Source organism: Corvus cornix, chromosome 6 (genome assembly GCF_000738735.6).
Source record: "Corvus cornix cornix isolate S_Up_H32 chromosome 6, ASM73873v5, whole genome shotgun sequence".
NCBI classification, from domain to species: domain Eukaryota; kingdom Metazoa; phylum Chordata; class Aves; order Passeriformes; family Corvidae; genus Corvus; species Corvus cornix.
In genome coordinates this window covers 17,179,025-17,205,162 of record NC_046336.1, presented here as the reverse complement: position 1 = coordinate 17,205,162, position 26,138 = coordinate 17,179,025, and the positions used below count along the sequence as shown (strand labels likewise).

The 26,138-nt window shown below is 40.9% G+C and overlaps 1 protein-coding gene across 7 annotated transcripts; it reads left to right on the top strand.

The window, feature by feature from the left end:
* Nucleotides 1–3,091: 3,091 nt before the first annotated feature.
* On the top strand, nt 3,092–24,768 carry STAMBPL1 (STAM binding protein like 1). Of its 7 annotated transcripts, XM_019293726.3 has the most exons (12): nt 3,798–10,364; nt 11,277–11,384; nt 14,159–14,353; nt 15,278–15,495; nt 16,889–16,964; nt 18,398–18,493; nt 19,118–19,472; nt 20,036–20,160; nt 21,054–21,191; nt 21,816–21,928; nt 23,447–23,546; nt 24,461–24,768. In XM_019293726.3, exons 3-12 carry the CDS (start codon nt 14,270–14,272, stop codon nt 24,515–24,517), a joined length of 1,362 nt encoding a protein of 453 aa, XP_019149271.1. In that variant the 5' UTR covers nt 3,798–10,364; nt 11,277–11,384; nt 14,159–14,269; the 3' UTR covers nt 24,518–24,768. The 7 variants fall into 7 exon arrangements, with proteins under 7 accessions (XP_039409708.1, XP_039409705.1, XP_039409709.1 ...); XM_039553774.1 differs by lacking the exons at nt 3,798–10,364; nt 11,277–11,384 and adding an exon at nt 3,092–3,338 and having other exon boundaries at nt 20,036–20,118; XM_039553771.1 differs by lacking the exons at nt 3,798–10,364; nt 11,277–11,384 and adding an exon at nt 3,092–3,338.
* Nucleotides 24,769–26,138: the final 1,370 nt, after the last annotated feature.

Below are 26,138 nucleotides of genomic sequence, written 5' to 3'. Positions count from 1 at the left end.
GACCACTGAAAACACAAATATAGTAGATGGAACACTTCAGAGACCACTTACTTTGGAAGATTTCAGCTTCCATGTGACTGATTTTGCTAAAACTAGGATTTCATTTTCTGTTTCCTTGATGATCAGTACTACATATTTCACTTGAGACAAAGGTGTTGTTCCCTGAAAACCCAAAATGGGAGATAATTTCTCTGTTTGCTGAACTTTGCTGAAATTGAATCATCTGTCATCCTGATAGTGTTTCACCCATTTTTCTCTCCTCACATTACCAACAGCAGCAAGGCAGACCCAAAAGATTTTCACTTGTAAGATTACCCTGGCATCTAAGCAGTCAGGAGTTGGCTATACTGGCCCAAATGTCAAGAAATCCTGTGCTAGAAAATATATGTCAGAGAGGAAACACTTGACTGCTGGACAGATGCAGATACTCTCTTACCCTCACACTAATGGTTTGTTAACCCTCTTACTACAAAGAGCACAACTGTCTTCATGCTCCTAACCTGGCAACTGGGGATTGAGGAGATGCAGACATAGCAGCAACTGGCACACAAAAAACAACTGCATCCATCTCAATAAATATTTCTGCCACTATTAGTAAAGATGTTGTTAAAAGTTCTTCTAGGATCTCAGTTCACGATGTCAGTGCTCACCTAAAGACAATTCCAGGAGGTAAAGATTACACCAAAGGGTTCATCATTACAGGGCAAGTCAGGATAGCTCAGGCACTGTGGGTGTTTCTGGGTGGGGGCATAAGCACCAGTTCCTAAGTCAAAACTTGTGGAAAGTGAAACCCATTTGATGATAATCTGGGAGATAGAGAGCAATATAAACAAAACATGTTTGTCTCTACAGAAAACACATGCAAAGGGCATCTTCATGGAAACATGCAAATAACACACCTCCTCTTGCAACCTGTAGTACAACTGGGAACTGAGTTCTCAGGTTCTGGAGAGGTTTGCAGTCCAAGACACGGGTGGCTACTCTTGCCCACATCACATCATTTATAAATCTCAGTGTCCTGATCACCCCAGGGAACTCAAACAGACCCGGCCCACTCCATAATGCCACAGGGCAGACCCGGCAGAGGCACAACAAACACTGCACCCAATACAGACATGGGCTCAGGTCTGAAGGGAGGGGCAGTAGGACCCAGAATTCCAGCTTGGGTAACGAGGAAGAGAGTGACTCTTTGGAATGTCTGGCAGCAAAGCCCTTCACCTCTGCTCTCATTCACACTTCTGCAGCACCACCCAGCATTCAGACAAGGTGCACGGAGTAAACCTGACAGTGTGACATTGCACAAAACCACTGGAAGGGAGGGAAAAAAAGAGAATCACACCACCAAACATCTTCTTCCCTCACCAGTGGTGCATTTTCTCTTTTGCAGAATCACAGCTAACCATGAACTAGCACTGATTCTCCATGAACAGTTCTGATTCTCTCACACGGCTCTGCCCAGCTGAAGAAAGCAGTGGGCGCACAATGGGGACTGCCCTTTCAGGGAGGTGAAGGGACATGGATCTATCAGTTCCTCAAAATCTGGTTGTGTGGACACAGGTCTGAAATTAAGTTTACTCATCCTGGAAGCAGCCACCAAGGGCTGCTCCAGGACATCAAGTTCAAACTTTTCTAGAGCATCTTGCCGTGCTGTACAAGAATCAGGCACAGGCACACCTTGCAAGAGGTTCCAGGGAAACATTCAGGTCACTGACCAACAGGTCTTGGGAAAGAACACCATGTGCAATGTCTTCAATACTGAACACCTAAATCAGCATAATGTTCAGCCTAACTTCACCTCTGACCTAATTGAGTTCTACAAATGATTGCCAGTTTTTCTAACAGAAGACTATTTCCAAATACCCATCTGATAGACTCTCCATTTAACAAAGTTTCCTGCAACCAAACTTTATTTTCTTATTGGCATCCATCAGAAATGCAGTCCTGGAACGGTCAGGGTCTGGACAACAGGAATACCCACTTTACACTTCCCCTTGGAAAACTGTTAGCCACCTAGACAAAATCCTTGCAGCACTGAAAGTGTAGCTTCCGTGTCTGCTTCAGGATAGGATTAGCTCAACAGTTCCACTGAAAGCCCTCCATGGCACAGACTGGAGCCTCGATTTCATAACTCTCTCAGCCAAATCCAAGATAACAAGGTAAGTGTTTGAGCATACTGGATTTTTGTTGCTTGGCCAAACCAGTGCCTCGTGTTCTTAAAGCCAGGATCAAGACTGCTGTCTCACTCCACAGCTACCGGCACCAAGAGTGGTACTTCAAGGCTGGGATGCCAAGCAGCCCGAACAGCCTCACACACAATGAAAGGAAGGAATGGAAATTACATTACTGTGTTTGGGGGTGTAGGATGAGCTAAATACAAGTATCTTAGACCATGTCTAGACTTCCATGTCCAGGTTTGGGCCCCAAGAAAGACATCAATATGATCAATACCTGCTGAGCAAGTTCAGCAGAAAGACAAGAAGGTCATCCAAACTTATCACAGTGTGAGTAACTGCTGCATTGGCTGAACATTCCCAGTAGAGATCTAGGCCAGCCCAGAGCACTGCCCTGCCTCCTCAGAAAACCAGGCTACCTCCTCTGCCTTAGAGGAGGAAGTCTCTCATGTCCAGCGTGCCTCTTCCCAGGTACCACGGCCGCACGTTGACCACCACACTTTCAAGTTAACTTTCATCCTTTTCCTCTTGTCTCACGGCCTCCTCAACAGCGGTGCTAACCTTGTTTCCCCTCGGTTAGCCCTTTCCAAAGTTCAGGAGAGCCCAGGTGAAGTGTGCATACCCGCCGGTACCCAAGCAGATAAGGACTGACTTAATGATGACCTGGCTGACACTGGGACCGTGGGAAATGCGGAGGGGACACACTCCAGGTGCGCACGGACCATGCTGCACCCTCGGCACCCTCTGCCCTCGCCCGCCGCCACCCACGCCCGGCACCTCCGGCCGTCGCTGCCCCCTCGCCCCCCGGCAGCCGCGGGGCCGCAGCGGCGGCGGCCGGACCCCGCAGCGCAGAGCGGGACGCGGGCACGCCGCTCGCCCGGCGCGGCGCAGGCTCCTCCCTTCGCCCCGCACCGTGACACGGCCCGGCTGCGGCGGCGCAGGGCTCTCGGTCCCCGCAGGCACCTGCCCGCCCGGGGCCGCTCCCACGCAGGGCGCCCGGGGCTCCGCGTCCCGGTGGGGCGAGGCGAGGCGAGGCGAGACGCGAGGAGGAGGAAGAGAAAGAGAAGCGGGAGGAAGGCCCAGGCCGCCCCGGCGCTCCCGCCTCCCCCGCCCTGCGCTTTGTCCACGGCAGCCACGGCGCCGCCGCTCGCACTGATGCGAGACCCGGTAAGCAGCATCGCCCTTCCCGGGAGCGCGGGGCGCGGAGCCAGCGAGGCGCTGCCTCCCGCCTCCATCCCGCTGCTCTGCGCCAGCGGCCCCTGCGGGCAGAGCGAGGAGGGGCTGGTACCCCTTCCGGGGCCGGCAGCCGCGGAGCCGGGGCCGGTACCAGCTCCATCCGCTCCCCGGCCCGGCCAGCGTCCCGTCCCCGCCCCGGGTGTCAGGTGCGGTGACCCGCGGAGGCCTCTCGGAAACAGCCCTCCTCCGGGCAGGGCGGAACTCCGGGCGGGAGCGCGGCGCGGACGGGGAGCGGCTGGCGCTGCGGGGGAGCAGCGGGGCAGCAGCGGGGGCAGCGCGGTGGCACCGGGGGCTCGGGGCCGTGCGGGCGGCGAGCCCGGCCGGCCGAACCTGCTGACTCCGCTGCGTCCACGCAAAGAGGTGGTGACAGTGTGGTGGGGAGTCCGGAATATTACCGTGTGCCAGAGACAAATCAATCTGATAACAATATTCTGGTTTTAAATGATTTCCATATACGTGTGAAAGATGATCATCGGAACAGAAAGTGAAAGAATCTAAAACAGTAGAAATTGTGTTCACTGAGCATCTGTAACTTTCTGATGGGCTTTTTCTGCTCATATACTTGGTTTTGTACCTGCCTCCTTTTGACCTCTGTCGGATCTCAGGTGTCCTGAAGTGCACTGAGGAATGTAATTCACTCTTGCATATGCTGCCGTGTTTCAGAAGGGTGCCAAAAAGTCTCTTCTGGGGGAATTCCTCTTGGTCTGGAATTATTTTTATTTAATATGCACATGGTTCTGAATGCTCTGAGAAGTCATGGGCGGGAAAACCCCCACCTTCTACTGAGAATGTGAAGTTGTGAGATTATGAGATCTTGGATAGACTGTACTTCCCAAGGGGTTCACTCCCCAGGTGAAGACCAACTTTGAGAAAGCTCTGTTTTCACAGAAGTAGGGTTTCTCCTCATTGCAGGCTAAAGTGGATTACTATCCGAAACTGTAATTAGTGTATATTGATGAATTGCCTTAGACAACCAAGTCCTAGAAAATAGGATTTGGACCCAGAACTTCATTAAATATCCCCAGAGGAATGGAGTCCAGGTTTGTTGTTGTGGGTGCTGCTCAGGCGATATACTCTGAAACAGATGAGTTTTCTGATGTACTAAATGCATTACAGCTGGTATATTGCATGTCTAAGTGCTAAATGTTTGGATAACTAAAACAAAGGGTAGTGTTGACAAGTCTGGATATTCATAGATCACAGGATACTGTAGGAATGCAGGAGGCATTCCTCCTCTGTATACAAATTCTACAAATTCTGTATAATTCTGTAGGTACAAATTTCATAGTTGGGGGCCTTGGTGTGGGTGTGTGTGTTACAGTACTTTAAATGGCTCAAAGTGCAGGGGGGGTATTTTGTTGCATTATGTTAAAAATAGGGGTCATTTTCTTGATCAGTCCAGCAGTCATTTGTATTATTTGATACTGCTGTGCAGACACTGTGAAGGCATTTCTCATGTGGTTTTCTTTACGTGCACAAAACAGGCTCGAGGTTAGGCCTTAAGGCTTTTCCTGGAAGTTAATCACCAAGATCAGGAAGAGTACAGCTCAAGGTGAGGGGTGTTGTGCAATCTTCAGCTGCTGAGGGAATGGCAAGGTGCCTTGTGCATGAAGACACTGAACAAATACTGTATAAAACTAAGCACTGTTTGCTGGACATGTATGAATAATGTTTCTTCTGGTTTTATCAGACTCCTGAAATTTTATTTCTGCATCACTTCCAGTTTGTGTTCTGAAAATTATTTGTGGCCATGTAAAGGAAGATTTTCTATACAGTTTTAATAAAGTTAGAACATTTAGATTGTCATGCCAGGAAACATTTTCTGGTCATGCTTTCCATTATAAATAGACATAGCAGTCCATAAAAGAAAATTATCTTGCTTGTGCAGCTCCTGAACAATCCGTGTGCAAAGGCTTAGTATTGTTGTTGCAAAGAAATTCCTATTATAAAAATCCAGCCTTTTTGATCCTGCCCAGCTGATGATGCCTCTTGGTAATGCTGTGAGTCAGTCAGCTCCTCAGACACAACCCGCTGCCTACCACTTCCTACTGGCAGCTCTAGATGAGTCACAGCTCAGCACACAACATATGGAACTGCGTTATGGAAGCTGTGGGCTCTCTACATAATCAATGTAGGAAGCATCTTCCTCTTTTAGCATCTCTTAACCACTGTCAAAAAGCCTTCAGAGATATCTACTGCACTGTGTTGACACAAAAAGGAGCTTTTATAGGCTGCAAAGATCAATGGACTCATCCTGAGGGGGAAAAGCAAATAATTTGAATGTCTCAAAGGTAGTCTGTGCACAGCTTCACTGGGATGAATAGACTGTTGGCCTGCAAGGGTACAAAATGTTAACCAGAAATCGTCATGCTCAGCTTTGATATTCTGGATAATTCAGCTGACTGTCAAGCAGCCCTGTGAGCTGACTGTGTTACAGCCAGTGCTGCTATAAAACATGTGCTTACCACTGTCAATCTTAGAAACTTACATAAGAGAAATTCAACATTGTAACTATCCAAGTACAACAAGTAGTCTAAAGCACACAGAGCTCTTCTCATAGAGCCAGACATTCCTGTTGTTTCTCCTGCTTGGTTTTTTTTTTCTCATAGAACGCTAATCCTGAATCATATAGGATCAGGGAGGAGGTCAAAGATTTCCCTATGAAATCAATTAATGTTATTATTTTAATATAAGCATTGTACTACAGAAACATGACAGATTGAATGGTAGTTACTTGTACTGATTGATCACACTTCATCCTGTAGGTAATCTCACTATCGATTTCGTACCTGACCTTTGCTTACCTAACCATTTTTGTACAAAACAGTCAGAATCTTTTGAACTAGTGCCTCAAATTACTTTTTCTAGATTTGAGGCCAAAAGACAAGCTTCATTCTTTATAGGCAATTTAATAGACTTCAGATAAACTGTGAATTTGTATGTTAGAAATGTCAAGTAAATTTGATTTTCCTTTATTTTGTCCCCTCTACTTTGAGACATAGAAAGTAAGACAGCATAAGAATTTGTCATCAGATAGAAACAGAAATTGATTGTAGCAGCCAGTTACTCACTCAGTTAACAAATGTTCGTATTAGATGCTATGGAGTCTGAAAATGTTCTAAAATTATGTAGGATATATTTTGCCAGAAAAGATCTTTGCATTTTATAGGAAGAACCAGAAGATTCTTAACCCCTCTAGCCTAGTGGGACCTTGCCCCTGAGGGAAATAGGGATATGGATAGAAAGGCTTTGCAAGGAATCATGCTTGCTTTGTTTCTTGGAAGTCCATGAAGTTGCAGGCCTCTGTGCTGATTTGAGCCTTTCATTTGTTTCCCTTAGCAACACAGCTTCTCGTCTTCATGGTGGAAGTTAGTTTTATCAATAATGTTATGGATTGCAAGTATCTCCTTTTTTTTCAGTGTTTCAGTTGAATCATCACAGAACAAATTGTGTACCAACAGTTCTTCCTTGTGTTTCTGTCCTCTTCTGTGTTACTGTGCCCTGGTGCAAATTTGTTGGGGGATTGTTGTGGATTTCCCAAAGGAAGGAAACGGCAGTGTTTTTTACACCATGTCTAGAATATGCTTTTAGTGGGTCACTGGAAAGATACTGTTCTGTGTTGCATAAGTATATTTCACTGGCTGCCTAAGAAGGCTTTTGCTTGTAATCCAAGACATTCTACCGTGGGTGATATTTATCCATTATGTTAAAAATGTTTTTTTGCTGAAACTGAATGGTGTCACTAAAGAAAGGAGGGGGGAGGAGGGATTGTGTTTTGTTTTTACACAAGAAACCACAAGAGAAAGAACCACAAAAAAGAACTGTCAGTTCACGAATGAGCATTTGAATGTGTAATATTTCCAGTCCATTTTTCAGGACATCCTCTTAAGAGTCACTAATATTTTTGTAGACAGAGCATATTAATAAATCTGGTAGCGAGCCACCATCTATGTGTACGGCTCAAATGCATAGGGTTATGTTATAGTGGCACAACCATAGTAGATGTTGATTTCAAAACAGCCTGCATAAAAAATAATGAGAAAACAGTTGACAGTCAGAAGTCTCCTCTGTGCTTTGAAGCAATAGGAGAGAGAAGCCTGTAGTTCTGCATTCACATACTCTGTAACGAGTAAAAGTCAGGTTCTTGCACGTGCCATGTTGGACATTATCTGTATATTGTAGTGGTTTATCAGAGTCTTAGCAGATCCAGTAGCAATCTAATTTTATTAGTGTAGCTTCTTGATGCAGTAATGTTTGTATCTGTGCCGACAGGAATGCTGTTCCTAGAAAACAGGTAGTCAGTGCTATATAAGTAACTATGCTGACTAATTGCAGCAGTCCAAATATTTGCAGAACAACTATAACAGTCTTTAGATAATTATTCAAACTTTGTTTTAGCTGTGGGAAAACAGACTCTTGTGTCACCCACTCTTTTTTTTAGATGAAAATAAAGCTCAATTTTGTGATGTAAGATACAGCACTGAGTGGCTTAAGCATATAAGCAAGGCTTGGGTTTGGCAGATCTGTGCATGGAGGATCTTCCCTGCACATGGTTTCTCCCTCTCAGCACCCAAGCAGGTGAAGGTGCTGCTGTCTATACGTCACTGACACCGTTTGCAGAGAAGCCTCTGGGCAGAGTGCTGGGATATGGGAGGCACTGGTCCTTCACCAGGGATAAAAAGGAAATGTTCTTGACCCACTTCTAGGAGACATGATTGTATATCTCAGTAGCTGCTTCTGGGAGTTAGTGGAGCTTGGGAGGAGATCTTGGCACTGGTGTTTAAATGGAGCCATGGAGCTAAGGAGCAGTGTCAAATCATGAACTGCTACTAAGATGGGCTTTTCTGGAGCTGAGCTTAGTAGCTCCCACTGTAAAGAGCAACTTCTCCATTGAAAGGCGCAGGGTTTTCATGAACTGGCTCCTCGCAGTGCTTTCTTTCATTGAAAGGCCATTCTGTTGGGTTTTGTTGATTGGGTATTTCCTCTGCACAAGGGAATTATCTTGCCATGACATTCAGTGCTTTGTTGTTTTTCTTTCCAGAAGACACTACTTACTATACCAGCTGAATCACTTGCTGTGATGATGAGTGCTTGTTACAAAAAGCATGTTGACAGATGAACAAGCTGTTTGGTTTTGGAGAGAACCAACAGAAGGCAGTTTGCTATTTAGGCTGGTGTTTAGCATATTTATATATCAAACCCAAGTGTGTGTGTATAAATGACTATGTGCTGTGCCAATACATGGCCTGGCATTTCAAAAAGAGCTGAATGAGATAGTTGCTTGTATTTCTAACCTGTTTTTCACCAAGGTCACTTGAATGTCCACTTCCAAGTACAGAATTTTAAGTATTTGCTGCATGGGTGACTTACTGACATGAAATGGTCCTTTACCTTCATCTGGCAGTTGCTGGTGTGCCCTATTTAAAGTTTGCTGAGACAACTTATTTCCATTACGAGTAATTGAAAGGTGTTGCACTTGCTAATTTGGCTATTTTAATGAGGACTGACCTCCTTATGGTTTGAGATGCATCTTTATTTTAGGATTCTGTAATCATCACACTTCCTAATATAGTAACATGAAGCATGACTGTGTTAACTTCTCATAGCAATATTAAAGCAAGCTTTTTCTTGCCATGGCATGGTTGCAGAACAGTTCTCTCAAGAGCAGTTTGCAAAAAGTAGAACTGTGCCACATTTTAGCTTCTGTATTAGCAAATATTTCTAGATATACTGTAAGAATTCTGATCCCAATGGGCTGAAGTGAATGATTTTGGTGGGAAACTCATCTAGGCTTTACATTCCATGAAAATATCAAACAAAAGGATGAGTGTTTCTGAAATAATCCACTATTAAAACTGTGCAGATACTAAATTATTGCATAAATTATTCTTAACCTTTGAATGAAGAAAGTGCTTTGGAAAATTTTGCCAGTGATCTCTTTAATGAAGCTTTTTTTAGTAAGACCAATAGTCAAAATATTGATAAATGTTGCTCACAGCAGTGAAGTCAGTGTTATGATTAATTCCCTTGGAATTTAAAAATGTGTTACAAAGAGGAAACTAATGTTTCAAAGTAACTAATGTTACAAAGTGAAAACTATATATTTAACTAATATTTATTGAAGTTTCTCAGTTACTCGTTTAAAAATCTAAAAAGCTCATTCAACATTTTAAAACCTCTTCTGAAGAACTGAAGAGGGAAAAGCAGCCTCCAGATGATGATAAGGAGTTGAAATTCAATCCTCGCGCTCTGCAGTCAGTTTCTGGGAGCTCCTGACACCCTGAGCTCCTCTGTGTGTCTGTGTCCTCTCCGGAGAGCTGGAGCAGCACCGCTCCGGCTGGGGTGCCACAGTCCCGGTGCACATCCTCGGGCAGAGCATGCTCCCACTTGGCTTCCCTGGCTTGGCTGGGACAGCCATCTCCCAGAGTCAGGCTATGCCAGGGAAGGACCTGCCAGCCTGGGCAGGCATTGCAGGGTCTGTCCCAGCAAGGCATGGAGACCCCTCCCTGTGCCCGGGCTGTGTCCTGGCTGCGCTGGAGGCATTGCAATGACCAGCTGCGGAGCTCCAACAGCCCGTGCTGCACCGGAGCCGCTGCAGCCCCGCTGCGCAGCCGTGCGAGCCACCGCTCCCAATCTCACCACACCGCTCCCAATCTCACCACACCGCTCCCAATCTCACCACACCGCTCCCAATCTCACCACACCGCTCCCAATCTCACCACACCGCTGCAACGGGGAAAGCCAGCAGCGCCTGCCGGGCCCTGAGCACACGAGCTGCCTCATTTGTCCACATCCAGCCAGCCCGGCAATGGTTTGAAACGCCAGCATGCAGCAAACTGTGAGGGTGTCGGAGAATTTGTGGTGAATTGTGATATTACAGCTCTCAGAAGGGTTTGTTTGTGCATGCGTTCCCCAGATCTTCTCACACCACCTCTGTCTTATGAGCCTGCTCCTGAGGTACTTGATATGCTTTTTCTGTCTTCATGTACTACTCTTGGCATAAACTTTCACTTTAAATTGCTCTCTCTGCTTTTCATTTCCCTCGTACTTGGTAGGATGCTTGTTAACCTGAACAGAATGAATGACTTTCAATGCCATTTAAAATGCTGATTTTCTCAGTTTGCTCTGTTTCCTCTAATCCTCTAATAAATCTGGATTTTTCAAGGATCAATACATAGCATAATAAGATGGAACATATAGGAAAACAAATGCTTTTTGAGGAGGAAATGGGATTTGGTAAGAAGTGCTACTCCCAATGAAATCAAGAAAAGTTTCTTAACTGTTGAGTAGATGTTAGATTATTATATTCTGGTAATGACTATCAAAAAACTCATAACTAGGAAAAAAACTTGATTTGAATACTAAATGTCCTGGAATTTCTTCTAAGTCCATCTAAGTTAACCGGAATGCCTGAAATAGTAATGTAGAAAAATGCATCTTTACTCTTAGAATTTAGAGCACTTTATAGTCTATTAGATTAAGACAGCTCCAAGCTGGTATTGGTATTTATCCCCTGTGGTTGAGGTTGGAGTGTATTAGCACAACTATTTTGTATATTTGAGTATAATTAGTTTCAGCTATACAGAAAGATTTGGTATTTGAATTTATCCTTACTCTTGTAAGGTGAAATATAAGTTTATTTCCAGAAAACAAAGTCACTTGTCAGAACTGGGCAATTTTTGTAGGCACTATACAAGCTCTTAGGGTGCCTTTTCAAAGCCAGCTCATATCAATCTAGGACAGCACTGCCTCAGAAAGGAACAAATCTGTCTGCTTTGCTGGCTTCATGGTTCTGCCTGCTCCTTTGCATTTATTTTTGAGAAGGAAGTATTTAATTTTAAAAGCCCTTTTAATTTTAATTTGGATTAGCTACAACTTGCCTTGAAGCCAGTGGAGCCAACAAAGTGAGAGTACAAAGAAGGAGGGTGAGGGTGAGGGGAGCCCCTTGGCCGTGTCGTGCCCTTGGAGCAGCTGAAGGTGAGTGTGAAGCTGTGCCATGAGGAACATTATGCACAGAGGCATTCCGGGCAGCTGGCAGACCTGCCTCTGGTGGTGTTTTCACTAAAGCTTTACTCTCTGCATTTTAGTCATTCATAATGATGTGTCCACGTGTTAAGGACAATGTATTGGAGTGCAGCCATAAGTCAGTCCTTTATAGGATTTCTTTTTTCTTAAGTTACACTGCCACCTGTAATAGCAAATATATTTGAATCTTACATGACAGTTTTGTAAAAGGGATACAATTTCATCTTCGTATTTCTTCTTTATTTACAGTTTCTCGTTTTTAGTGTGTTCCTGAAGCTAAATTTAAAAAGTCAGTTTCTTCTTTTATTTGCAGGCATTCTTCTGCTAAGCTCTTGCACTGTGACATGTCTTATGTTCTCTGTAGAGCTTCTTCATCCTTTCCAGGCTCTGACACAATTTTGAGGAAGTGTGAGTTTCTGCTATTACCAGATGTCTCCTCTTTAAAATACCTGGTATCGCACTTTTAAAAATTATTGTTACTAATGCTTCTTTAGGTTATAAGTTCAAAGAATTATGTTTATAATTTTAATATTCTTAGAGCCAGTCGAGTTGGGAAATATTTGCAAGTAAAGGGTTCCATGATGTATTCCTGTGCCACTTCCAAAGAGATTTTGACTGGGGAATACCATAGGCTTCTTTAACAAAGATCTCTTTGGGAGTACTAGCCCCAAAAAAACAAACCAAACCACTAATTAGTGGCTCTTGGTTTGCCACTTGCTGCACTAACTTTTTTGCACTTGCTTACCAGCTAGATTGAAAGATCTCTAAGGAGTGGTGGCAGTTGAAAGAAGCATTTGATCCATATTCCATGCCTTCAGTGAGAAGCATCTCAAGAGCATTGTCCTAAATGTCCATTTCCTCTCTAGGCTTTCCAGAAGGTCTGTTAAGGGAGAAAGCCTTGAGAAGCAGAATGAGACGCTGCTACAGAAAGGTTTTCTTGCCAGAAGCTGCTAAATGAAATAAGGAACTGAAGAGAAATACTCTTCTGCACCTTTACTTTCAAACCATTTTTTTAATATACATTGAGTGAGTAGAACATTTAGCAGTTTGTTATGCTTGGGTGCATACATTAGACCAGATCCATTCTTCCATTCAAGTATTTTAGATGTCCCAGATGCTTCTAGAGGAAATAAAATAAAAAATTCATAAGTGATGGATAAGTGAATGGATAAATATTTGTAAAATATATGCTTTTTAGCTCCTTTTTTTTTTTGGTAGGTTTGGTTTTTGTTTTTTGTTTCTGAGTTCCACAAAGAACATGAATGCAGAATCTCTCATAGAAGATTTTATTTCTGCTTAGAATCTCGGCTGCATGGGCAGAAGTCTGACACAAGCTCTGCATTGGCCAAGCTTTTAGTTCTCTCCTTTCACAGTCTTCCACACCTACAGTGCCTCAGCAGAAGAAGGGTTTCAGGTGGATCTAGCCCTAAAGCAGAATGTTTCTTGGAGTAGGCTAAAGCAAAAATATTTCATTATCGTTGTCCCATGGGGCCTTTCTACAGTTTGTGAATAGGCAACGAATAGGAGCTCCTGCCAAGCTGATCATTTATACCAGAGCTCCAAGTACATAAATTAACTTGTTTTGAGAACTGGTTTTATTAGCACTGCAACCACAATTGAGCTTACTTTCTCAGCTGTATAAGCCATGCTCATTTTTTTGGTTACAAATTGGGCAAGCGGTTTGAATACCTTAATTTGCAAAAAGCAGGTCTTGAAATTGAATTGCATTAATGATTAAAATTAAGAACTGATCTAATAGATACTGTTGCTTTTTGGAAGAAAAATGAGGAAGATGCAAACACAAAAATCAATACTTGAGAAATACAGCCAGCTAAAAACACATCAGGGTTGTTTTCTTTAATCCAGAGTCTTCTGGCCTCTAGAGAGAGGTGTGTGGAGAAAACATCTTTGCTGAACCCACTCTATGCTTTTATAAGAGCATAAGCATATTTATTGCAACATATAAAGTGCCTTCGACATGCAGGATCAAATCTGTTTAAATTGAGTGCACAGAAGTGAAAAAACACATTAGAAACTTAATTTTCACATTTCCTGTGTAATTTAAGTATTTCATTCCTTTCTCAGAGTTGGGTTTTCTGGTTTAGGTTTAGTTTCTCTTTGGGTTTTTTTTTGATGACCACAATATCCACATTTTTTCTTTACTTGTTCAAAGCTGTGCAAGGAGGAATTTTTATCAGTTGACTCATCAGAGTTCATTGTATTTTGAGTTTTGAAGTCAGCAAGCTATGCAGATAGAACACATGGTGTTTGAAGTATTTTTTTCTGCTTTATATTAGTGATACAAATTTGTGTGTAAAGTTTTATTTTTACTTATAGGCTTAGCAGGAAATAAAGATACCAGATTCATACTGTTTATAAATATGTTTGTCAAAGCATATGCTCAAGGAAGCACGGATTCTGCAATTAGTCCTCAAACTTCTGAGTTTTTCACTTAATGCTTGAAAGTTAGGAGTTTTTTAAGTTGCTGTAAAAATTGTAAAAATAATTTATTGTGTTCAAATCCACTGAAATAACATTAGTACAGGTCAGCACAACTGCACTGTGAGCCCTTATGCATTCCCAATTCAAATTCTAGATGCTTGGTAAATTTTAAATTATTATTAAATATGTAAGTACTGTGCCACCAAAGTAATGTGTGTGTGCTGGCATGCAAATTTACATAACATTTGAATGTATTTCTAATCTGAGTGACTTATTTTTTCCAGCACACAACCACAATCGACGTCTCTATATCCCAGTTTCCCTTGGGCTATTAAACCCTGAGACATCTGGTGGCAAATATTGAGCTCCGGATTGATACTGCCCTTTTCAGTCAGATGGAGACTTTGGAGGAAAAGAGCAATCTCCTTGGTTTGCAGGCAGACAACAACATGGAGCAACCATTCACTGTCAGCTCATTGGTATGTATTACAAAGAAGTGCTTCAGTGGCTGAGCATCTTCTCTTTCAATTCAGAAACAGTTCAAGAGAGCTGTTTAGTAGTGGTGGCTCTCAGCTCCGTGGGTCTCTTGCTGCATGCTGCCACGTTCCTCCCATGTTCTGCCTGATGGTTTTGTTGGAATTTATTGTATTTCTATAAGTGTGATTTATGGGGTCTCAGCAATCAAGTTTTTAAGCAGTTGAAATGAGTATTTTGAATAGAAAGAGTAAAAAATTTTGTCACAGTAAGAGGAAAAAGCTTGCAGTAGCCATTTATTTATTTATTAGTTAGCAGAAAGGTAATGACCCTAATAAGAAGCTATGGTTCTTCTTCAGTAATTAGTTCTAACTTCTTAGTCTTTAACTGCCTCATTTAAAACTGGAAATGAAATTATTTGAAATGAACTGTTGACTGACCAGAGGTACTTACTGCTCTTTGTTACCTGAAGTATTCCTAGCATTCAAATGCTATACATCACTTAGTAGGAATCTGAGTATTCAGAACATCCGTCAAATTATTTCAGTAACTTAAGACAGAACCTTGTAGAATTCATCTGTGGAGGCTTCTAAAGAGGACACACTTTATATTGCCTTTGTAATTTCTACAGTGATTAACTTAATCTTTTTTCTTTTTCCCTACAGCGATTTCCCTTATTTTATCTTTTTGTTGTTCTTGTTTGGGGGGGGGGGGGGGGGAGGGGGATGAGATCCCTTTTTCTTTTTGATCACAACTTACTTGCAATTTAGAAACATGTTAGAATGTTTCAACTGTGGCTAGAGGTGGGGGAAAACAGTGCCTATTTTGAGAAAAAGTAGCTGAAGATTTCCCTTGAGCTTCTTGACTGACACCACTTACTGGAAGTGAAACAGAATATTCTCTTTGCTAATCAGACACTTCTTTTTCAGAAAAAGCTCGTAGCTATTCCTGACCACACAGACATCTCTGTGACCCCAGAGGAGAGAGTACGTGCCTTAAGCAAGCTTGGCAGCAATATCACAATCAATGAGGACATCACTCCCCGGCGTTACTTCAGATCGGGAGTGGAGATGGAGCGAATGGCCTCGGTGTATATGGAGGAGGGAAACTTGGAGAACGCTTTTGTGTTTTATAATAAGTTCATAACGTAAGGAACCAGTTGTCATCATTACAGCTTCTAATTCTGAGTAAACTGAAATGGAGAGCTGCAGTGAGAACTCCTTTAGATAAGGAGAAACTTGTTTAGCGTGCTCTCGCAGAACAGCTTTGTTCTCTGGAGATCTTTTGCACTAAGCATGGGCTTTGTTAAAGCTTCCTCTCACCTTTTCATATGGTTGTCCTATCCCTGTGTTAACTGCCAGGCATGAATTAACCTCACATACAGAGCTTTGAGTTTACTCTGCCAGGCCATACCATGAGCACTGTTGCCCTCAGCATGTTAGTTAAATAGAGGTTTTGACTTATAAAGTAATGTTTTAATAAGATTTCTGAGCCCTTAGTAGTTATGCCTTATGAGCAACTGCTGGTCTTAAAGATGGTAGTATTGCACAGCACTTAAAAAGCATAAGAAAAATGTCTTTTTGCTTCCTTTTGACTTTTTTCCCCCCAAAAGGATTAAGTATAATTTATTGTTTCTTACAGGAATAAATGCATAATCTACAATGTATGTTCATTGTATGATTATTCTCCCCACCACGAAAGAACAAATCTGGCCAGCTTTCATTACAGCTCTCAAAATAGACAGCTGAAAAATATATCAGTGACAGACTTAAACTTTTAACCTAGCTAGTTTTGCTGTAGGATTGATTGGTTTGTTCTGTGCCTTCTGAAAGGGTTTTTTAATGTGCATATTTTAAAAATTTTATAATAGAAGACATCTTTCCTCCCTCCTTATTTTCCTCATACTCTGAAAACTTGACCAAACCTTTCTTAGCCCACTTGATTTTAAATGTATCTATCTCTATAAGAAGAAAGGTCTGGAGGTGAATATTGTGCAAATTGCTGAAAGAATGGTAGCAGCTGTGTATTCCAAACTCTTTGCAGATGTTTGTTGCCATAATTTATCTGTTGGGTAGGTTAATAATACTGCAGATAGCTGTGCAGCTTGGTCTGGTAAAAATACCTGCTTTAATGATAGTCAGTGTTGCATTCTTGTCTTCCATTTAAGAGTCAGCATTTTAGCTAAGGACAGATAAAGAGAGTAGAAACGGGATTTATTAACACTGACCAGAGTGGAGGGTGTTTTCAAGGGATATTTTTAGATGCTGGCTGCTAATTAGTCCTTTTCTTTAACCTAACCCACTACTAATGAAAATCAAAATATATCAGATGTAGAAAATAGTCTCCTGTCCTTATTCTGTGTGTCCCATACAGGTCCATACCATAATGTGTCAGTTTAAACTGTGTGTAGAACCCTGGTCCAAGTCATCTGGAATTCAGTGTTTAACAGTTATGTGAAACTGATTTTTCTGCCAACATGAAAGCTATTATGGATATTCCTCTAACTTCTAAGGCAAACACATGCGTGTTTCATTTTCTAGGCTGTTTGTAGAAAAGCTGCCCAGTCACCGAGACTATCACCAATGTGCAGTACCAGAAAAACAAGATATTATTAAGGTAAGGTTATGGTTTCCTGGTCTTTAAAAAATATTTTGCACAGATTCTCTTTGTTTTTCCCAGCACACATAGGCCATAGCTTCTTTTTCCCCAGAGCACCCATAGCAGCCATCGCAGCTTGAATTTTTGATACCTTTCTCCACTACTCATTCATGTTTTATTTTGGAAATTAAATTATCAATCTAAAAAGTGAATGAGAATGGTCTCTGGGTTAGTTGGTACATTGTTGGAAGCTCAGGTACATCTATATCTGAAAATTTAGATATTAAAAATGCGCTATGTTAACAGTACTTAGTTTGATTCTGGTCCCACTTATGTGAAAGGGTAATGGTCCAAACTGACTACTGCAAACAGAAGGAGAAATGTGTGGCATTACTGGTGTCTGTGCAGTATTTTCTTACTCTGCTAAATAAGTGAAGTATATTTTTTCTTTCTTTATTACCAAATATGTATTTATTTAGTTTTTACCAGATTTTTTCCCTCCACTTCTATACAAAACAGTTTTACTTTTGTTTTTTTCCCCTCTAGAAAGTAAATTTTAAATAAATTTTAAATGTAGTCTTATACTGAACTTAACACATCTGGAATTGCCCAGCGAGAGTTGCTAGTAGGACCATGGGTGTCTCTTGCTCCATGCTCCCATATTTTCTTGCTTTCCCTACTGTTAAACTGAATGTTTTACTCAAAACCAAACCACTTCATGCCGAAGTTCCAGCTGTGGTCCACAATGTAGGAAAACATCCCTATTGACAAAGAGCATCTAACATTGCTTCCTCCTATGGCACTCAGTACAATTAAACACATGGTCTCTTTCCCTCCCTTGCATACAACCTCCGAATTATTTCGTAGTGGCCCTCACATTAGTAGAAAACTTTGGGTAGTGGTTTTGTTTTACAAGTAATTTTGTTTTGCCAGGTCAGCAACAGAAAGGTACAGGTAGAGCTATCTCTTCAAAGAAACTTTTTCTTTTCCCACTTGGAAATGGGCATATTCAGACATATTTCTGGCTGGGAAGTTCCAGAGAAAAATGCAATGATCCTACCTGAAACTCTCTAAGTTTGCCTTACCATTTTTTTACAAATTACACCTACAACAAAAACGTGGGTCATCACCCACCTGTTAAACAAAACAGAGATAAGACTGCTAGTAAAAGGACTAATCTTTCCCTGAGATAAGAAGTAGCCATGTCACACCTTTCACTAATATAGATCAATATATCTTTAGTGAAACCAAGGTACTATAGAAATTTCATAAACTGATGATTTAGTGTATATTTCCTCTTTCGCTTTTTTTTTTCCTGTGAGAAGAACAGGGTTTTTTTCTGTTTTGTATTTTTTAAAAATCTGTGTTACAGCTGAGTTTGTTTTCCAGGTGGCTCTTTTAAAAAGTGAAAAGTAAACTTACCTATCTTTTTCCCCCATCCCACCTCAAAGAAATTGAAGGAGGTTGCATTTCCACGGACAGATGAACTGAAAAGAGATCTTTTAAAAAAGTATAACTTAGAATATCAAGAATACATGCAACACAAAGTAAGTTTTATATGATTATTAAATGTTGGCATGAATATTTTTCTGTCATATAAAACTTAAAAATTAAGCAGTAAACTGCCAGTTTTACAAGACCCTAATAATTTCCTGAGCTGCTTAGGAATGACTTTTCATTTATTCTTTAGAATCAGTTGGTCATTTTAAAATAAGCAAAGCCAGTGTGCACTCGGAAATACATGTGCTGCCATATTTATTTAATAACAGTCTATAAAGATCCAAATAGGTTTTTGGTATGCTCTGATTCTGCCTTACAATGACAATGAGATTGATACTTATGTCAATAATTGGAAAAGGTTCCTTGGCTCCAAATGTGCTCCAGTTTGAGTTGAGATTGACGTCACTGAAAACAGGATCTATAGCTTAAAAACTTGTCTTGGAAAAAGCATCTGAGAAACATCTTTTTTGTTCCCTCCATAAATACTATGCTTTCCATCCTACTTTTGGGGATATAGTTGTATTTTATGGTTCAGTAACCATGTTCCAAAAGACTTCATTTTTAATGACAGGATTTTATGGTTTTATTGAACTGTTAGATTGTTTTTTTCCTTCCATTTTTCATAGCATTTTTGGTGTTCTGAGAATGTCACTATGTTGTGTATGTTTCAGAACAAATGTAAAACTGAATTTCTGAAGAAATTAGAGCACCAAAAGCTAATAGAGGCAGAGAAGAAACGAATCGCACATATGCGGCAGCAGCAGCTCGAATCAGAACAATTTCAGTTCTTTGAGGATCAACTTAAGAAGCAAGAACTAGCTCGAGATCAGAAAATCAAAGAGAGTGTGGTTATGTCTGAGCAGATAGATGGAAGTATGCTATCTTGTATTTCTGTACCAGAGAACAGTTCCTTATCTGCGGCGCTGCTGGAGAAAAAAGAGAGGAGTGGCACATCTGGCTGTGCTGGGCATTCGCCACCAGTAGACCGGGTCTTAAAGCCAGCAGCCACTCTAAGTGCTGTTCAGAGTAAGTGCAGACACTTCTTTTTTCCCCTATTTTATTTTATCTACCTGCATATGTCTTTATTCACTGTGAGGATGTCCATACTGAAGTAACCATGAACAGGTTTGTGCAAGCTCAGCAGTTCCTTATGGTTTCTGCATTTTAAGAGGGAGAGTTGCACAGTTTCACATTTTCTGGTTGAGTACCAATGGATGGATACAGAGATTAAGATTTAGTGTTCCTGTGAAATGAAGTCTGGGCTTCAAGGGAACAGAACAGAACCTGCAGCGGTTCCCCCTGGAAAGCCCTGGCCTGGGAGATGGTACCAGCTCACTGTCACCTCAGGGACAGGCTAGTGAGCTTATCTTGTGGGCTGGTGACTTCTATTGAGATGAAGTGCTTGTGCTGTAGATTTATTCTCATTAGAAGTCAATGATGTGGTAAGTATAATTATTTCACCTTTAGTAATATAGTGTAATATACTGTGTATATTTCCTTATTTTAGGGATCTTCATTGTGTTAGCAGTAAATGCCTTTTTTATCTCTCTTTCTCTCTCTTTTTTCTTTTTTTTTTTATTTTTGGTTAGCTCAATTGGCCGAAGCACTCAGAGGTGTCATTTTGCCCAGGGATCTCTGTCACAAATTTCTGCTGCTGGCAGAGGCAAATACAGTAAGAGGAATAGAGACATGTGGAATTCTCTGTGGAAAACTGGTACAGTTTAACCCTCACATTTGTATGGGGAAGACATATTTGATAGTGCTGTATTATCCTGTGATGTATTGATTTCAGAGAAACAGATATAAATGGTTGATCTTCCATATAATGAACTTCATATTATGACCTGAGTGGTCACTTCAGCATTGTGGGCTTGCTTTATTGGGGAAACATCTGCTCAAAGTACACTGCTGTTGTTATAAAGCCTAGCAAGTTTTTCAGCATGCTGTACAATACAGGCTTTTTCGAGTACTTTCTCTGGCATTCATCTAAGGTAAGTGAGGTTTAGCTACAGGACAATGAAATATAAAGACAGCTAGAATCCACTGGAGTCATCAAATTAATGATGGCAGAACAAAACAGAAGAAGAAAATCCCCCCCATCAAGCTGTAGAACATCTGATTTTCTACATTTTTCCTTTGACCTAGATAACACTTAATGTCCTTTGAGAGCAGGGAAAGATGTCATGGCTGATGCTGACACACAAAGAATTTTAAAGATGATCCCAAGTGCATTTGAATTGCATGAAGAGAAAGAACAGCAGTAATAGTCTTGTTCCAAGTTTCACAGAAAATCATTATAGTTTTCTCAAAGCTCTTTCACGTTTTTAATTATTTTAAAGGACAATCTTTTCACACTGATCTCTAAGAACATTTCAATACAACAGTCTTGTGTTGTGACTGATGCTACCCCGAATGTTTTCATGATAAATTGCTGAGGCATATTTTTAGGTGCAGTATGTTGGTAGAGCTGCACTGGCATCAGTGGAGCTGGAATCAGTGGAGCTGTACTGTTTTGTTTTAGCTGATAGGCTGACATCTTTCAGATTTTTATTTGGCATTTATTCCTTAGTTAGTCTGTTCCACCCTAAATCAGTGTTTGTTTTGCAGACACATAATGAATTTACTATTACACACGTAATAGTGCCAAAGCAAACTGCGGGACCAGACTACTGTGACATGGAGAACGTGGAAGAATTATTTGGTATTCAGGATCAGTATGATCTCCTCACTTTGGGTTGGATCCATGTATGTATGACTCGTAGATTCTGGCTTTCCTATATTGGCTCTACGTACCATGCGGAAAAACAAAAAGGAATAAACTAAAGAAACAGCTGGAGTAATACAAATTATTTGTTTACTTAATTCAAATTGTAGTGATGTAAATAAGCACGCATGTTCCCCACAGAGAACTCCTTAATGCAATTGAGGCATCCTGTTGGCACAATGGGCCTGCTTTTGCTGGTGCAACTTTTGTTTATGTTGATTTAAGGGTATTTTATTACTCTCTAATGCCATATTCAAAAGTCGGGGAGGGGACTACTGTGTTGTTTAAACTTTATATTAATTTCACTCTTAGGAATTTTGGATAGCTACATCATTTCCATTTGTCTCGTGCTTCTTCATTCTATCTTTTCCCCTCCTTGACCAGAAAATTGCTTGTATATCTGATTGTGAATGTGCCTCCATGAATCTCATCCTGAAAAGCCTCCCTAACAATACAGAATCTGGGTTAAGAAGAAATTAAGAAACCAACCTGGGGAAATACTGATGCTTTCACTTGCAACAAATTGTTTTTCCTTCTTGAATGTATGTTGACCTTGATCTGTAAGAAATATTTCATGATGTTGAGTTTTCCCTTTCTTTTTGTAGACACATCCAACACAAACTGCATTCTTATCCAGTGTTGATCTTCATACTCATTGTTCTTATCAGCTAATGTTGCCAGAGGCCATTGCAATTGTTTGTTCACCAAAGCATAATGAGTGAGTTCTGATTTTTTTAAAGTAATATTTAGGTATTTTCCCCTGCTTCTTGTCATAAAATTTGATCAAATGCAAAGGATATATGTCAACTCAGATGAAGGGCATGAACATTGTGTTGTGACTTTGTTTTCTATAAGTTGCCTAGGCTTGCATTTCAGTCAGTCTCTATGCACAGTATTGTTTCTGGCTTTTCTCTCCTCCTCCCTTCACAGATCCAGGGTTTTTTTGTTTTGTTTTTTTTTAATATTCTGCTCGACAAAGTAATAATTACAGGATCTATTCTTCTGCAGTACTCATTGCCAATGCCCTACCACAGATCTATCTTCACTCTGTCTGCTCAATGATGTGGAGGGAGGTTAAGCATATTTCTCTAGAATTAGATGAAAACTGCACTTTGCAAAGCAGAGGGGTAAAATCACTTTTTTTGATAATAAGGATCTATTTTTATATTTCATAAACTACAAACTATGTATCTTGAAAAAACTGGAACAGTGTAAATATTAACGTGAAGATTTGTAATGGGACAGGTTTCCCAGAGAGGTCATAAAGTCTACACCCTTGGAGACACACAAAACCTGATTGGACATGGTCCTGGCAACCTGCTCAAGGTGATTCTGCCAGAGCAGGGCAGTCTGGTTCTGCACCCCAGACAGTCTTCAGAGGTTCTTTCCTTCCTTTAGTGTGCCTGGCATTTCAGACTGTCAGGGCTAACTCCATTGCTTAAACTGTGAGTTTCTTCAGCCTTTCTTTCTGTCCTTCTGCCTCTGTAGTTGACTTCTATGAATCCTGTCCTGGTTGCCTGACTTCCTAAATGGGCCACACTGGTAGCAGAGCTGTGAATGCAGATTGAGTGGCAAGGGCACAAGCACTAGGCTTTCTAACCATGAGCATGCCTGTACACCTCCACAAATGTCTGCTGTTACAAACTTCGCTCACAGTTGATGCTGATACCCTGTAACCAACTCTAACCTGTTACATTTACGTTGTCAGATGCTGTCCTGCAGTTAATAGGCATCAATCTTCTTCACAGAAGGATGGCTTTGTCACGTTTTATTCAATACCTAAAGTGTTGCAGCAGTGCATTTTCGAATACTTTGTGTTATGTGATTACCCAAGAGTGGGGAGGATGTACTCCTACCAGTCACTCCCACAGCTGGTTTAAAGGCTGCTTTCTTTTAAGTTGCCTTGGGCGAAATGCAATCCTGAACACGTAAGCTTCTGGCTTGCATCTGTTCCTGTGTGAACCAGCCTTATCCCTCAGTGGCCTAACCTGCCTAATGGGAGCAGCGCCAGTACTGTGATCCTTCTTCTCCCCTTCCCCCATCACCTCTTCCCTTACAGGAATACAACTCCCCTTGATTTAAAATAGCTTTAAAAATCCAACTCATCCTGGGCTGCTGTGTTTTGAAAGTCACCAAGCACCTTTCTGTTGTCCTTCTTTTAAGCTTTTGTATGTGAAGCCTTGGACGTGTATCATGAGAGCAGTGTGTAACAGGAGTTTCATGTTTTGCTTTTCAGCACTGGCATCTTCAGACTTACAAATGCTGGCATGCTAGAAGTTTCTGCTTGTAAAAAGAAGGGATTTCATCCACATACAAAGGACCCTAGGTTATTTAATGTAAGTATATAATTCAACACAGTTTTTACTATTCAAACTCTTGACCGTGGTTCTGCTGCAAACAGAAACTTGAGATTAGATTTCTTAATAATATTCCCCGTTTTACTAATTCATTACTCTTAGTTCACTGACCAAGGCAGACAGCAGGAGACTACTTAAGCAGTCATTAGCAGCCTTGAGGCAAGTGTTACAAGCTGCCATTCAAATGGTGGTTAACCAGAGGTAGTTACCATCAGTCACCACTTCTACCTGCTTTCAGAAGGAGCAAAAGACGCGTTTTCAAATGGGAGTTACTCCTGAGCTCTTCAGTTTTTAAGCAATGTATCAGTTCATCTCCCCAGTTGTAGTGTCCTGACAGAACATCCCAGCTGCTAAAAAGTGCAGCTATAAGTAGGTTAAGCCCTATTTCCTTCATTGCCCATAATTTTGCCCTGGCTTCTCTAAGAATTTCTCTGTAACCACCGTATCTTTTGATGTTTTAATCACATAATGGTGTATGTATGGCTACACAGTGCTATTTCTCATGAGAAATAAGAGTCTTTACCTTTGAATAATTAAGGTTTGGGTTTTTTCAGTGGGGTTCACTTCAAATACAGCAGCATCTCATATAGCTTAAAATAAAATGATTCAATACCAAGAAGTAATGCTGAGAGACATTGGAAATTATTGTGTTGTCAGCTCTCTGAATGTCAGTCCTCAAAAGAAGGAGAGGTCAGAGTTCTTTGTTTTGTTCTGTTCCTTCATCATCCAGTGTAGGGATGATGAGACGGTAGTCCAGCTCTGAAAAAAGTTAAGGTTTTTTGTTCCAGGTAGGCTCTTTTCAGTAGTCTTTTACAGACTTAGTTCATGGATGAAGTTACTGACTATTTTACTGAAACTGATTTCTGAGAGTAATGGGTTGACTTCTTCTGCAGCCATGTACCCATGTGGTTGGGAAAGACATAAAGATAATTGTGCTGGATCTGAGGTGATACGGATGGACCATATCGATGTTACTCTGCAAAAGGCCAAAACAGAAAAATGGATTCCTGTTTTTTCCTACATTTTCAGAAATTACTTTTATATTTATACATTTTAGATTGAATGATTTGATATTTATTGCTCTAGCCTGTTTTGGAGTTATTTTGTTGCTCTGTCAAGATGGAGTTCAGTGGCATTACCCCATAATCTGTAAAAAAATCTCACCTATAAAACACAACAATAAAAGGAACTTCAAACTACAGTAACTGTGTTGAAATAAGTAATATTTCTTTTGTCACTTGTTGGCATTAATTTCCTCCTGAGAATTAGACATTTTTAACAGTGGTTGGCTTTTTGTGACTTCCAGCTACATACATCTCTTACAGCTTCAATAAATTTAAGTTATATGTAGTAGAGGCAAATCCATCAGTTTGGGTGATTTTTTCATCCTTTTCTCCAGTCCAAGTTCTAGACCTCAAGTTTCAGCTAAGTAATTAAGGAGAAAATACTTAGAAATACCCAAATCCTTTATCTGAGAGCTGACCCTCACCATTTTGGGATAGCAGAGATGTATCAGAGTCCCTAGGAGAAATGTGTCTTCTCCAGCAACCTGCCAGTAGAAACTTTAAACTGAAAGACACTTCTTATCCTGAAAAGGGTTCCCTGGATCTATCTAGAGTTAGATAAAAAGATCTAGACAGAGTTAGAAGGAAGAACCATACAAAGTTATTTGCTTTTACAAGAGTTTATTTAGTAACTGTTCCAAGAATCTAGATGACCTATACTTTAAATAATAAGGTTAGTACAAAGAGGTTTGCAACATGTGCTAACAGTCAGAAGCTGGACAAGATCTGGAACCCCAGGGTTATGCAGACATGGTAAATAACAGGTGCTGTTGCAAAGAGCTTAGTTTGAAAGATAACAAGTAACAAGCAAGTGAGGTAAACTACTGAGTCGAGAGAGGAAAACAGGTTAACAAACATAAATAGCATCCTTTATCCTGAACTCTATTGAATACAGATTGCAGCAAGTTCCTTAGAAGTGACCTTTTCCAGGTCTGTCTCAGTGAATTCTTTAGTCATATTTATATACTTCTAAGACAGTGTTACTGGCTCCAGCTTCTATGCATATACCTTTAGCTGATGTATTTAAGATTATAAATAGAATCAGAAAAACCACAGAAAAAGAAAGTTGTCTAAATTATTTTATCTACTTTGAACCCATTACTCCCCCCCTCTAAGAAAAAAAAGACGTTCTGAAGAGAAAGTGTATTAAGCCAGCTTAATTACCCTTTAGATCTTGCTAGAAATCACAAAATAAAAATAATAGGCTGCACTCATCCTGAGGGCATACAATAGGAAAGTCATATGTTTGACCTACTATTAGTGTTCAGATATGCTCCCAAAGGAACAGGTTTTGTTTCTTTAAAGAAAATACAGAATTGTTGCGGTACCCATCGTACACCGCTGGCCCATGCACTGTAATAAATTAGCTTTTCCTGCATGACAGCTATGAAGTAAGAAATGATGTGGATAGATAATATTTTTGGATAGAGAAGATGCAAAGCAGGGTGCCTGTGTTCATCTTGATACTGAACAGATGCTGTGCTCCTTTGGTACTGCCCAGAACTTT

Bases quoted from the DNA above. Each gene is read 5' to 3' on its own strand.
- STAMBPL1 (XM_039553771.1), top strand. From the start codon at position 14,270: ATGGAGACTTTGGAGGAAAAGAGCAATCTCCTTGGTTTGCAGGCAGAC. The intron at 15,496-16,888 runs GTAAGGAACCAG...TTCATTTTCTAG, and splicing joins TTTTATAATAAGTTCATAAC to GCTGTTTGTAGAAAAGCTGC. The intron at 21,192-21,815 runs GTATGTATGACT...TTCTTTTTGTAG, and splicing joins TCACTTTGGGTTGGATCCAT to ACACATCCAACACAAACTGC.